The sequence below is a fragment of the Mesoplodon mirus genome, assembly GCF_964341445.2.
Source record: "Mesoplodon mirus genome assembly, contig: HAP1_SCAFFOLD_709, whole genome shotgun sequence".
Classification (NCBI taxonomy): domain Eukaryota; kingdom Metazoa; phylum Chordata; class Mammalia; order Artiodactyla; family Ziphiidae; genus Mesoplodon; species Mesoplodon mirus.
In genome coordinates, this window is record NW_028295324.1 from 51,846 (window position 1) to 64,775 (window position 12,930).

At 36.1% G+C, this 12,930-nt stretch overlaps 1 protein-coding gene across 1 annotated transcript in view; it reads right to left on the reverse strand.

Moving 5' to 3' along the window:
* Positions 1-12,930, reverse strand: part of LOC309797548 (uncharacterized protein) — a gene marked incomplete at its 3' end in the record, with an annotated part of 48,658 nt that overhangs the window by 20,719 nt on the left and 15,009 nt on the right. Inside the window, exon 6 of the mRNA XM_082646043.1 lies at positions 912-1,268. Coding sequence (XP_082502169.1) covers positions 912-1,268 — 357 coding nt within the window. The remainder of the gene's footprint in view (positions 1-911; positions 1,269-12,930) is intronic.

Genomic DNA, 12,930 nt, shown 5'->3' on the forward strand with positions numbered 1-12,930 from the left:
AACATCACTCGTTATGTTTTCCTTGTTTACGATGTTCTGACAAAACATTTTAGTACTAACGGAAACCTGGAACAAGATATTCAATCGTTTAATAATGATAGAACGAAATACTTGTGATTATACCAACCGCGCCGTTGTTGCTTTCTGAAGGTGCTTCATTAGCAGCATTCAAGCATGTTCCGTCAGATTTCAGGCAACAATCACCATTATCCTGCAGTAATATAGTTGATGAAACGAATAACTGAGAAAGTTTTAAAAGACATACCGGCACTGGAAGGCCTTGGGAAAATCTAGCCTTATTTGTTTTTTCGCACGAAGAATGATTAATAATGGACTGGTGACTGCCTATGTTTAAGACATGAGAACGCTCCTCAGAGCTGTCCCAGGATAACGAAGAGATATTTGATCCGTATTTTACCACTTTCATAAAGAATACTAAAACCCTCAAGGATCAGCTGAATCTACCCCCAAATTCAAAGACTAGTGGTTGGAGGCGATTCCGATGGAGCAAGTATTGGTATTAGCAAATATGAGATATCGGGTGATGTAACATGTATAATAAAAAGTATAGTTCGATTAACATGTCTAAGCCTAAGAAAGAGTCGCTATAGTTACTAGTCTTTAGCAAATTTTATTTATCGAAAGCACAAATTTAAGTACTAATAATAAAACCACTACTTTATTCTTCTATTATAAATACACCTGTTCTTCGTCATATTTCACTTGCAGTGTTCAAATGTGTAGTTCGTTTGCGAATTTCTCTTATTTTGAATGAATTCTTTTCTCAACGATGTTATATTCTAAAATTTTACATTGTTCTTAAACGTGTTCCTTTCTTTTTGTTATGTAGATTTTTACAGGCTGTCTTCCATGGCGGTTCATAGTAGAATAATAATATAAAAAAGACAAACCACGTGCATCAAGAGGTTTTGAGCCCAAATAGAGCGATTATCTGTTGATAGCGAAATTGAGAGCCTCTCTGTCGATCGTTTCAATGATTTTGCTTGCGGCTCATCATCGACATTCTGCATTCTGCATAGACTTTTCGCTTTCGGTACATCGTAGAAGGACTTATCGTTCCGTGTTTTTAACATCGATGCATTCTCGTTGTTGCTAACTTCACTACGCCTTTGTGCTCTATCGGCACTGCGAGACTTTCGTTCTTGTTTCAGTTTTTTTCTTCTCTCTTTTTCAACCACGATTCCTCTACGTTCCTGAGATTTGTCAATGTCAACTGCTACTTCACCACATTCCTTTCTGTTTTCGCCCTAAAAATTGCTTCCATCATTATTCACACATGTGAGCAGCAATAAGCCTACAATTTTATTTGGACGGTTCATTTTCGGGCATTGGAAGGGTAGTGGTTGAAGATGTTGTAAAACACATGCATAATAAGTGTAGTTTTCCACGCCTAGGGCCAGCCAACCCTCACAACCATCCGAAATCGGCAGATTGGTGCCAGATTTATTGGGACAAGCCTCCTTCGATCTACAAAGAATAGCGACTCCATTTGAATGAATATGTGAGAGAACTCTAGCACAGCTATCAAAATTTTCCAGCAATATGTGTAGATCTGTAAATGGATACAAGGTAAAAGCAGTGCACATGGCCAATTCAATTACCCATTTCTATTCCAGAAGAAAACAAACGCACACGTTCCATAAGCTTGAAACGTTTGTCGTTGAACAATCCTTAGAGATACGCCACGCATTCGAAATTCATTAATTTTTTACTTTTTTTTTCATTTACTAAAATTGACCCAATACATATTTGGTCCAGAAAATAATTCGTTATGACCTTTTAATATACGAGGTATAGTATTGATTGCCTAACAAATAAATCTTGTACGAATTCGCCTCCACTGAATGAATGGCGGCTTGGTCACGTCGAATTGCTGGGTCGACTCGTGACCACATGTATTGCATGGCACTTTTATCCACTGCGCTTTTCCGCGCACTCTAACTTACCTCAACTTTCCTTCCCACCGTTTCTCCACACGATTTGGTAAGTTTTTCCACTTTGTACGGTTTGTTATCTGAATTTTTGGCGTTGATATGCACACATCGCTGCTCAAGAAAACGAAAAATCTCACACTCTGCTAACCTTCATATTACGACGATCTGTTATTCCAACGTATTTAGTATATTTTAAGCTTTGTTAAAATTAAAAAAGAGCTAATGAAGAAGTTTGCGATTATTCGGCACACATAGAAGAAAAAACATAACTAGCCTCGAAGAACAATTCTACTACCCTCTCTTGAACTTTTTTTCGCTTTTTCTTTTTCGTAGTCTTCCTTAAAATATCATCGTTATTTGATTTATTTTTTCTAGTTATTCGTCGTAAAGTCGAAAAGAAAAGATGTGATTTACAAATATGATGAGATAAACTCCATAATCGTTGTTTTGTCTCCGACACGAAGAATTAATGTGTGACAAAGCAGAGAAGCTGTTATACCACTAAGGTTAAGTATTGTTAACCATTTATTTTTTGCATAGGTAGGTTATATGTTATTGCCTTCGCATTCGTATTCTCGTCCGATCGATACCTATCGTTTGTGCGCGCATCCGCAATGCTGTTACGGCTCGCTCAACCTATCACAGGTGTATTTTTGCTCTGCCTACTTTCAGTCTATGTTAATTTTGTAGCCTTTTTTCTAACTCACAAAACTTTATGCACTTTTTGGCATAGCAAAATGTTTGAAATACAGACTTGGTAAGTTAGAGAATAGTTCTACGTAGTGGTTTTCTATTGTGGTTGTTAAAAATTGTAATTATGCATCAGAAAGAGAGACTTGTAAATTATGTAGTTAGGTACATAGAAAAGTACACATGCGATGTACACATGCGCACACACATTACATTTATGCACAATTGAAAAAAGCTTCAAAAATTTTTACTCACTCACCGACATCATATGATTCTACCTTCTACACCGCAACACCGCAAATAAACTAAACCTCACTCAGTGCTGTTGTATTATCATCGTCGTACTGAACAAACACCAACCAATTCATTCAAAAGTATGACATTATCAGGGCATTATCAAAGAATGTTTTGTAACAATTTTTTCCTCATTGGTATTACCAGCCCTTAATCAAAAGTATTTCCTAAGCAGAAGTGCTCGCATCTTACCTCTGGTGGTACGTTCTTCAACGAAAATGCGAATGCTGACAGAACCTAAATCTTTAAACTGTGGTCCGATATATATACATATAAACGTTTGTTCATGTGTACGTATTAAGGTATACCTACGTATTTTCATGTGAATATTTGGGCGTGTATATTTGCTTGTGTGTGTTTGTATTCTTCGTTCGTGTAAAGATACTCTAAAAATTTGAATTCATTTTTTAAATTAGCGACTCTTCAAAACATTCTCATCGAGAATGGCGTGTCATTGGTTTACTTGATATGATTTCAGTATATCGTTAATAGCGAATTAAATAAAGATTCAACACCAGCTGTTGAGGAGACTGGTCCGGCAGCATCGGATGAGCCAAGTGGATCAATCACCGAGGTTCGTTCATATTTTAATCGTATGGTTTCGTAATGCTAGCGGAATAGCTGTGTAATATAAAATGATTCTATATACTGTACATCTAACTAGGTAAGCATTTACAAGTATTATACTGTATACATGTGTACCACTGCTGCTAGTATAAGTCGCAGCTCGTTATTTCCGTGCGTCGAACACAGAATTCAGATTGCGTCTACTTCGAACGTCGACAATAAAGAAAATAAGACAAAAGAGTCGGATGATAAAAGGAGCGAAGCTGTCGAAGATGCTGACGGTGAAATTAATTCACAATCAAAATCCTAATATTTCATATGCTCTTATTTAGAGACTATTAGCAAGCTCCAATCACTCCAGGTTAATATTGATCACATCACGCATCATTTGTTCTGGTTTTACTCTTGTCTTCAGTACTTTGATGACAATTTTAATCTGTCGTTTTGTCTTGTCGAAGATCTTATTCTTGTCTAAGTTGGATTCTGTAGTCCGTGAATGCACTGGAAATGTTGAAGTAGGTACTTTTTCTGACACTACCAATTCAGGGCGACAGATTGCTGATGGTGAAGTGAGAATCATCTTAGAAGAAATCATTGAAGCTACGACTATAAATACTGTATTTTCTAAGCTCTGAAGCTCAACATTTGCAATAATATCTTGTTTAATTGTTTGTTAAAAAAAAAGAATAAATCATTGAGAAGACTTGTACGAATGAAATTGTAATGTAGTTGAACACTCGGCTTCGTCAAAACGATTGTCTGAAAAAATGCTAGGTGTTCACATAACTTGCACCCTTTAAACGATTTTTCTTCACAAAATATTCAATAAAATGTTTCTCTAAAATGTGACGTTTACATTTTACATCATTTAAACATGATTGAAATCCGTATCGTTTACAATATACACTATATATATATATATATATATACATATTACAATTATTGCAGTGTACAACCTCTACATTGACTACATCTAGTATTGACCTGTTTGGTACACATTAAAGTAGATTTTTTCGAACCTGTTATAACAGGCAACACAGCGTCTCTGTCATTCCGTTGTCTCGAAATTCTATCAGCCTTTTCAAGTACATGGCTAAGTGATAGCGTTAGGACACTAATAATTTCATAAATATTCAAGTACACTCGTATCTTGTGATGTCTGAGAAGTCCCTGGTAAATTCTGTTGGGAAGTTCGAAATGTAATCTAATCCTATGAAACCTGTCTTCCATATCGTTGAATGAATTATAGGAAACATGGAGGTGAGCCATAACCTTGAACGTTTATTTGTTAACAAAACTTGACAGCAAACGACGATGGATTGTTTAGACCTGATGATAATTCTAGTCTATAGTAAGCACATAATGAGTTATGATGGTATATCCAAAACTCCCAATAATTTTCCGACAACTAAAGTACTTGAGCACCGCGAAGAGCTTGGAGACTTAAGAAAGTGACTTAGCTTTGTCGCTTTGAGGTTATAGAACAAGATTCTTCTCGAATACTACTTTTGGTGTACATTTGCTTCAAAATCCACATTCAAGGAATATGCAAAGAATGCCCAAATTCCTAAATTTTTTGACATCATAAAGTATACGAATATATACATATATATTAGAAAAGAATGCCTTTTTTGAAGAAAACAGTGGAATTCTACGATTTTTACTTTGGTCATTAAATTTCAGAAAATATGCAAATGCAGTGTATGGCAATGCTGTGTTAGGACTTTTATAAATTCCAATTTTATGACATGTTATGCAGACAGAAATCATTGGAATTAAATCCATCAATTAAGTGTGTTTGTTCTTAATTCAATGTTATCCTCAGTGTTTATGATATTAATGCCTCAGGGATGCGCTATGCATTCGAGCTAATACATATTAGAGATGATTGAATGAGTATGACATTTAAACAATGACTTTCGTTGGGCAACTCACCTATCAAGTCAATGTTTTTATCCTCCCAAACATATCCACTACCAATTTTTGGAATCCGGAATGATGGAGGCCTCGGTTGCCGAGAACACGAGATCGAGCCAAAGGCAACGTGGCCAAGCACTGAAATGCACCCCTTTGGTAAAATTGCGAGGTCAAAATTTTTGCGTATTATTGAGTACCATTATTTAGCTCTATTCTTTTATTATACAATTAGAAAGTTTGTTTCTCCGCAATTAAAGTACAACTAGACGTCGTAATGATCTTATCGACATACGGGATGAGAATAACAGTGCTTGCAAACAGTTATGTCGATTGCCTAATTGTCATTTTACTTTCCACCGCTTTTAATTTTCATTTTCAATGTTATTGTGGTTGTTAATAGCAAATAAACGAGTTGATTGACATTAATACCGAATTTCATTATGGTTCCGCCGCTTATTCTCCTCTTTTCTGAGGAATTGCTGTAGCTGCTTCGTATTATCATTCATACAATTTCGAGCGAATGGAAAACCCTACATTTTCTGTCAACAATATTTTATATGGATATCAACAGGTAAATTTGAAAATTCACATGTATTTTGTAAGGATATTTGCGTTCTAACAGTAACACTTTAAGATGAATGATAAAAAAAACCGGTGTGCTCGAAATGACGAAGCTGAATTCGTGGACCAAAATTGCCAAGAAAAGAAAGTTAGAACTTCATTCACGAAAAATCAGGTTTATTATTTATTCACATAATTAGTTAGTAATGTATTAGGTTGTTCGGAGAATAATGTTGCTTTCGTAATGTCATTTTTCTTCTACAAAAGGATAGAGGATAAAGTGGTTGGCGTTGATCAATCCCTAATAGATGCACCATGCATTCGACTTCATCGGACATCGTAGAAGTGATTGAATGATGTCTGGCCTATACTATAACTTGGAGGTGCTGCGCGATGTGTCTACTCAGTGTTTTTTATATCCTCCCATACAATTCTGGTACCAGTTTGTTGAACCGGATGGATGGAAGGTTTGGTGAGCCCAGGGCGTGGGGATCGAATGAAGTGTGTATTGAAGGACACCTCTAACCACTGCTCTACACGTGCCCCTATCTTATCTCTCTCTATATCTTTTTCTTGTATATGTTTTAATTAATTTCATAATTAATTAATGCTGCCAATTATGTTTTTGACATATCTAAAACGTTAGAATTTCAGGTGTCAAAAGAAAAATTTCGACAAGTCTATTTCTACGATTTCAGACTGGGACATAGAGTAGCACAATTAACGCATGGGGTCAAGGAGCTGTTAACAAACGCACAGTGCAACGTTGGTTTCAAACTTTCACCGTGGAGAATCCCACTTCGAAGATGAGGAAGGGCACGTTAGACTGATAAACGTAACGATAATAACGGACACGTGTAGCGCAGTGGTTAGAGGCGCCCTGCAATGCAAAATGCATTCGATACCGCGCGGCGGGCTCACCAAGATTACTATCTCTTCGGAGTCGGTAAATTGGTACCAGAATTGTATGGGAGGATAAAAATACTGCCTTGACACATCGGCTGGCCCCCGCAAGGCATTGTATAGGCCACATATGCATTCAATCACCTCTATGATGTCTAATGAAGTCGAATGCATGGCGCATCCCAAGGATTGATCAACGTCAACCACTTCATCCTTTATCCTTTAACATTAATAACAGTATTATGCTTCTTGCTAAGCACATTTCTACCATATATCGTTCGATACTGTGGAGGGGAATTTGCTTTTTTTTTCTTTTTATAGGATTCAGAATAATTAAATTTATTCAAAAGTAGATTGTTGATTGTTTGTTATGGTTTTGGTAAATTCATTTGTTGATGACTGTTTGTATGTGTGGGCGAAAACCATTAGTGACAAGGAAAACACAAGCTGTTTGAATTGCAATAAATTGTTGTTGGCGCTCGTGTACAAGAAACACGTGACGACTTCTAAACGGGTGTATTCTTTTAGCATTTATCTGCGGCATTCTTAAGTGATTTTCCCTCTTTATTGTGATTATTTTCGAAAGCTTTCCTTCTTTTTTGTTCTAGCAACATGTTGAAAAAGGTTATATTTGCGCGTTTTAACAATGTTAATTAACAATCTTCTTAGCCTCATCCTTGTTACGGTATTTTTGAGTGCCTCCCATTCCAATGTTGTTGTCCATGGCAGACAAGAAGTTGTATCATGTTAACCAATTCTCTGTTAGTCAGTCGTCCAAACTTCAACTGATTCAGTTTCATTTCTATTTTGACGTTTTAAATCATCTAACATTTTCTTTTCTATTGAATCTGCTGTGTGTTAGTTACGCACTTAGATATCTAAGTATACCGTCCTCCCTTATTCCTAGATCTGCTGAACACATGGCTTTAGAAACTGCTTTATTCTACCTTTATTAATACCGTTTGTCGTGTATCAAAGTATGCAACCTTACGTCTAGCGTTTCCGCTTCACTTATGCTGTATAAAAGTCCGAAGAGCTATGCTCGTAGAAATATCAATTTCCTTGGCGGAGTCTTGCAAACGATCCAATGGTAGCTGTCGCCAAAAATAGCGAAAATAAATTGTCTTATTTTCATCACCTCAAAAGAACTTATAATAAGGCAACTTTGGGTGGGATGAGCCAAACAAGGTCACTAAATCTCAGCATCATTCTAGCCATCTAGGGTCTGGTGATAGTATAAAGGCGTATTGTACATACGTCGCTACAACGCATACACACTTGCGTCTGAATCTTTGACTAACGATGTGATATTAGCTAAGAAGGTTAAGAACGGTATCACTAGATAGGCCGAGATTGGAATACCTCAGTGATTTATGATGCCGAAGAAAAAAGGTTTCTCGAAACCTCAAGCAGTTGAAGAGACTCTTTAAATCAACGTCTCCATGTCAGTGCTAATAAAGCCGATAATTTAAAAGCACAAGTCCGTCGGCAGAAGCACTCCGGTAGATACCCAAACGCGGAGATGCGCGAGCAACATGCCGATCTTGCAAAGTTCTTCAGAGAAGGGATAAAAGGAAGGACGAGAGAAGAGCATCATTACTGCGTTAAGATGCAAAAGTCAGAGAAACATAACGAAATCCCGCCCAGTTATAACCGATGGAAATTGCGCTTAAGAAATTTACATATAAACATAGAACGTTAGTATAAATTGTCTTTTCAAGTCTGTCATATTCGGAACTCTTCAGCTCTGATTATCGAAATCTTATCCGCAGCTATCGAACAGCCGTGACTTTGAGCATGTATGTGTTTGGACAGCATAGTATTTAAGCAGTTCAGCTTGCTATTTAGCAGTTCTCTTCCTTGATGGGAAGATAGATGTGAATATAGCCCGTTCCTTAGATTTATTACGTTCCGAATTCTTATAATTTTGTCGGCGAGTGTAGCGCAGCGATTAGATGTGTCCTGAAATTCACACTGGATCGATCGATGGTTCGATTCAGCGCATCGTGCTCACCAATCCTTCCGTACCTCCGAGATCGGAAAATTGATAATGAGAGGGTAAAGGCATCGACTTGATACATAGGAAGACACCGCAGATCAGTGTATGGAGCAAATATGCATTCAATTACCTCTACGATGCTTGATGAAGTCGATTGTATGGCGCATTCTTCAGGGATTGATCGAGGCATACCACTTTATCTTCGCTTTATTAACTTATTATTGCAAGAAATTTTTTTATCAGGAATTATCGCGAGTACTATTGATCAGGAACTGTTCAATAGAAAACAATTCATAGTGGTTTTACATGATTTTGAAATGAATTCATCTGATATTATGATGCTACCGCTTGTAAGTTGCCGTTTAACCCAGCGGCTAGACTGACTTGGTGTGTTACATTATCATAAATCTTCAGCCTCTTATAATTATCGTATTTTTGGCGTCGACATCACTAATAATTCTTCTTACAATTTCCACTAAATTTTGGATTAAAAAGTTTTTGTTAAACCTACCTAGTTAGAAAAATGTAGTGTAAAGTATTTCCTGTTTACAAGCATCACTTTCTTTATCTGGAATGTGCTTCAAGCTTTCCTTTAGTGTGACGAAAGTTCTATTCCTCACTAGCTATGCTTGGAATCGATTTCGTCGATTTTATCCCTCATCTGAATCATCGTGGATAAGATTTGATGATGGAGTTCGTTGATCCGTTTTCATGTGAGGTTATCAATCTCGTTCTATATGGGCGTCAGTTAGACACTCTTCGGCAAAACGACACCGTCCACTCTTTCTGGAGTCTCAGTAAGGGAGCTGCTTGAAAAAGACGTGCGGTTCTTATTTTTAGACGGAATTTCTCATTTCATGAATGGTTACATAATAAACAGACGAATGCACAAAAAACGTACATGGCTAAGTTTCATGATTAGATCTTCTCTGTAAAAATGAGGTAGAAACCACTTTTTATAACTCGGTCACTGAAGCCGTGCCCATGGTTTCTTAGATTGTCTGTATTCAAAATGGTAAACATTCTTGCACTTCTAGGATCTACACTTTATGCCCTTTTTCAAGAATAGGTTCAAGGTAAGTATTTGTGTTCTCTTACCTACAGCAGTTCTTCTGTTATGTTTTCAAAGCCAAAATCAATCTTTTTCTTGACTTGATGAATCTATGGTTTCTGTTCATAATCATTAATATCACTCTGGGGTTTCCACACGACACGCGTTTCATTCAAAAGTTTAATAATTACCACTAATTAACAACACAATAAGAAAATACAACAATGTTTGAAGTGTAGCTTTTAAAACAAGTTTTTGAAATGGAGAACATATATACAATTGAAGTTATATGAGAGCTTGCAAAGTATTTTGAAGAAGGTTCAGGAAGCATTTAGTAAAATGAAAGAACAATATATAGAATTTAATGACTAACTATGGCAAGGCATACTGATTTTCATGCCACTTCAGGTGTTATCTTTTACTACTGCTTGAGAGGACGATTCCTATGGCAAAAAGCTTCTATCATGTGTAAGGAGTACTGGGAATGGGAGCAATGGTTGAAGCATAAAAATCCGACACTACCAAAACGATGGACGTTGTTTAGTGAAAAAGCATTTAAACTTATGAAAAGGTAAGTTTGACTAAAAATGTCGACTTCCGGACTTCTATTTTTCTTTACTTTTTATCCAACTCTTGCGAACGAGTAGCATGAGCTACATAGTAATCGTGAAATATTACTAAGATCTAATTTAAGCGGCTAAAATCTGAGATAGTTGTAATTGCTCGTGCATTTGGTTTCCTGAGGACAAGTTCGGCACTTCCATGCTGCAACACATTCAAGAGTAAGCCTATTGTCTCATATTGCCGTTACACATAAAGAGTATGTTGCTGGTTTAGTGAGATCTCTTTCTTTTCCCGTTATAACATTATTAGGAATTTCTCAAGGTTTACAAGGTTTACAACTTAACGACTATGCTTCACAGGAAAATAGCTATTATTCTCAATAATTTATAACAGCTTGGTTTTTGGATGGAAATCTCAAACTCCTTTTCAATTTGGGCGATCATCTGTCCGAAGAAACTCTGTTGTACATCACAGTTTGACAATCAGGAGCGCTTTCATCCCGGTCGACAAGTAAATCATTGAGGACAAAACAAAAATGTTACATTTCTAGTGCTTAAAACTTGTACAGGAGTCTATTTTTATTATTCAGTTATTGAGCAGAAAAATTACTTGTTTAAATAATTTTCGAAGTCTTAAGATAGTCGTGGAAGAAGAGCATATTTATTTTAGAACGTTGACGGCACGAGGAAAAGACCGTTGGTCGGCTAAAGATATGAGGAAATTCATTTCAAAGGAGAAGCTTTTGAAGCCAGTTAAGGTAGAAGAATCTGCATGAAGACATTATCATTTCAATGGTTTAATTTTCACATTTCATAAACAGTTCTTAAATGCAATTTTTGATCACCCAACATTCATCGTGTTCTTTGTTTACTTCCTTTTTTTTCGTTAAGATTTCTGTAGCATTTCGTGCTATCACTATCACTTTCCTCCAACATTTCTTGTCTTGTGATGCTTATATGTACATAATTTGATTTTTTTTCGTAGACTTCTGAAGTTTTGACGAGCATTTTTTTTAAATCTTCCATCATAGCCTTTTCTATGTGAATAGATGAATTTTATTCAAATAAATATCGTAATTACTCGTGTCAATGGTGGCAAATGATGTAACGACTTTCATACTCAATCACACCATTAATCTCTAACTCAAGACAGCTATGCTTCAGTTTAACATGCAAGTTTTATCAAATCACTCTGCTTTCAAATTATTCTAGTTCATTTTAGAATGAAGCGGACGATGTGTTCGCATATAGACCGAGTGAGATCGTTAAGGTGAGCTCTTAAATGCAGATGGCGACATAATCTTAGAAAGTCAGCAAGCATTACGGTATACTATCGATTTTTTATCTCTACCGTTCTTGACTAAGCAACTACAATCACTTTAGCAAAAAAAATACACCCTTACCTCTTGAGGGGTTAAGGATATAAGTGCGATACATCCATTTTCTAGTTCTTTGATTCAGTTTTACTTCCCTTGTTCAATATTTATCAATTTACAGAATCAAGATCAAAGAAAAGATAATGGGAAAAAGAAGAGAACACTGAACATTGGATCAGCGCCACATTGTCAGCAATAGCGGAAATTAGCGAGCAAGTGGTGTCAGCTGTGACGACTAATTCCGTCATATTGCTTGTATGTTTTTGCATGAAACCAACCAGAAATGTAATTAATAAAGTAATTTGAAACTGTGAGAAGTTATTCACTACAATCTTTGGCTTCATTATACTACAATAATATAAAGTATTGAAAAACAGCATATCGATAGAATGTTCCATCGATATAAAGTCTATTAATATTGAAACAAAACTCCTCAGGCTCTAAGTCTACGTGAATAGAAGCGTCTTCGACGGGGATAAATAGTAAATTATTAGTTTATGTTTGTTTGTCGCTTTTGCGCAGTTGTTTCAATCAAATAAATTGTTCAATTATAGACTAAACAGTAGATGTAAAGCTTGCTTCGTTGGGTATCGTGCTATGATTTCGAACTCGTTTGAGGTAAATTCATGATTTAAAAAGTATTCACTCCAAGTTTTTGGAAGAACGTTTTCTCTTTCAAATTTTAGCATTATTATACATCATTATCTATATGATTAAATTTTTAAAAATATTTTTGTTACATTTCTCCTCGTTATTTCACAGATGAGATTCCACAAAACTGCAAGCCAGAGCTGAGTTATAAGAGGCGATACTGATCTCTTGGTGCCTGTAAAAATCAGATTTCACCCATTCTGTAAAAAAGGTGATATATACAAAACACTATGAAAAGAGTATAACATATGTAGTGTTTTCTCAACTGAGTTTCTCAAATATTTGTTAGCAATAACATTACTCATCTGCCGAAAGTTCGAAGACCACATACTCGTTAGCGAGGAAAATCCATAAAAAGCTTATGCTCATTGCTTGTGAGCTTACTTCCGAAACACACCAAATG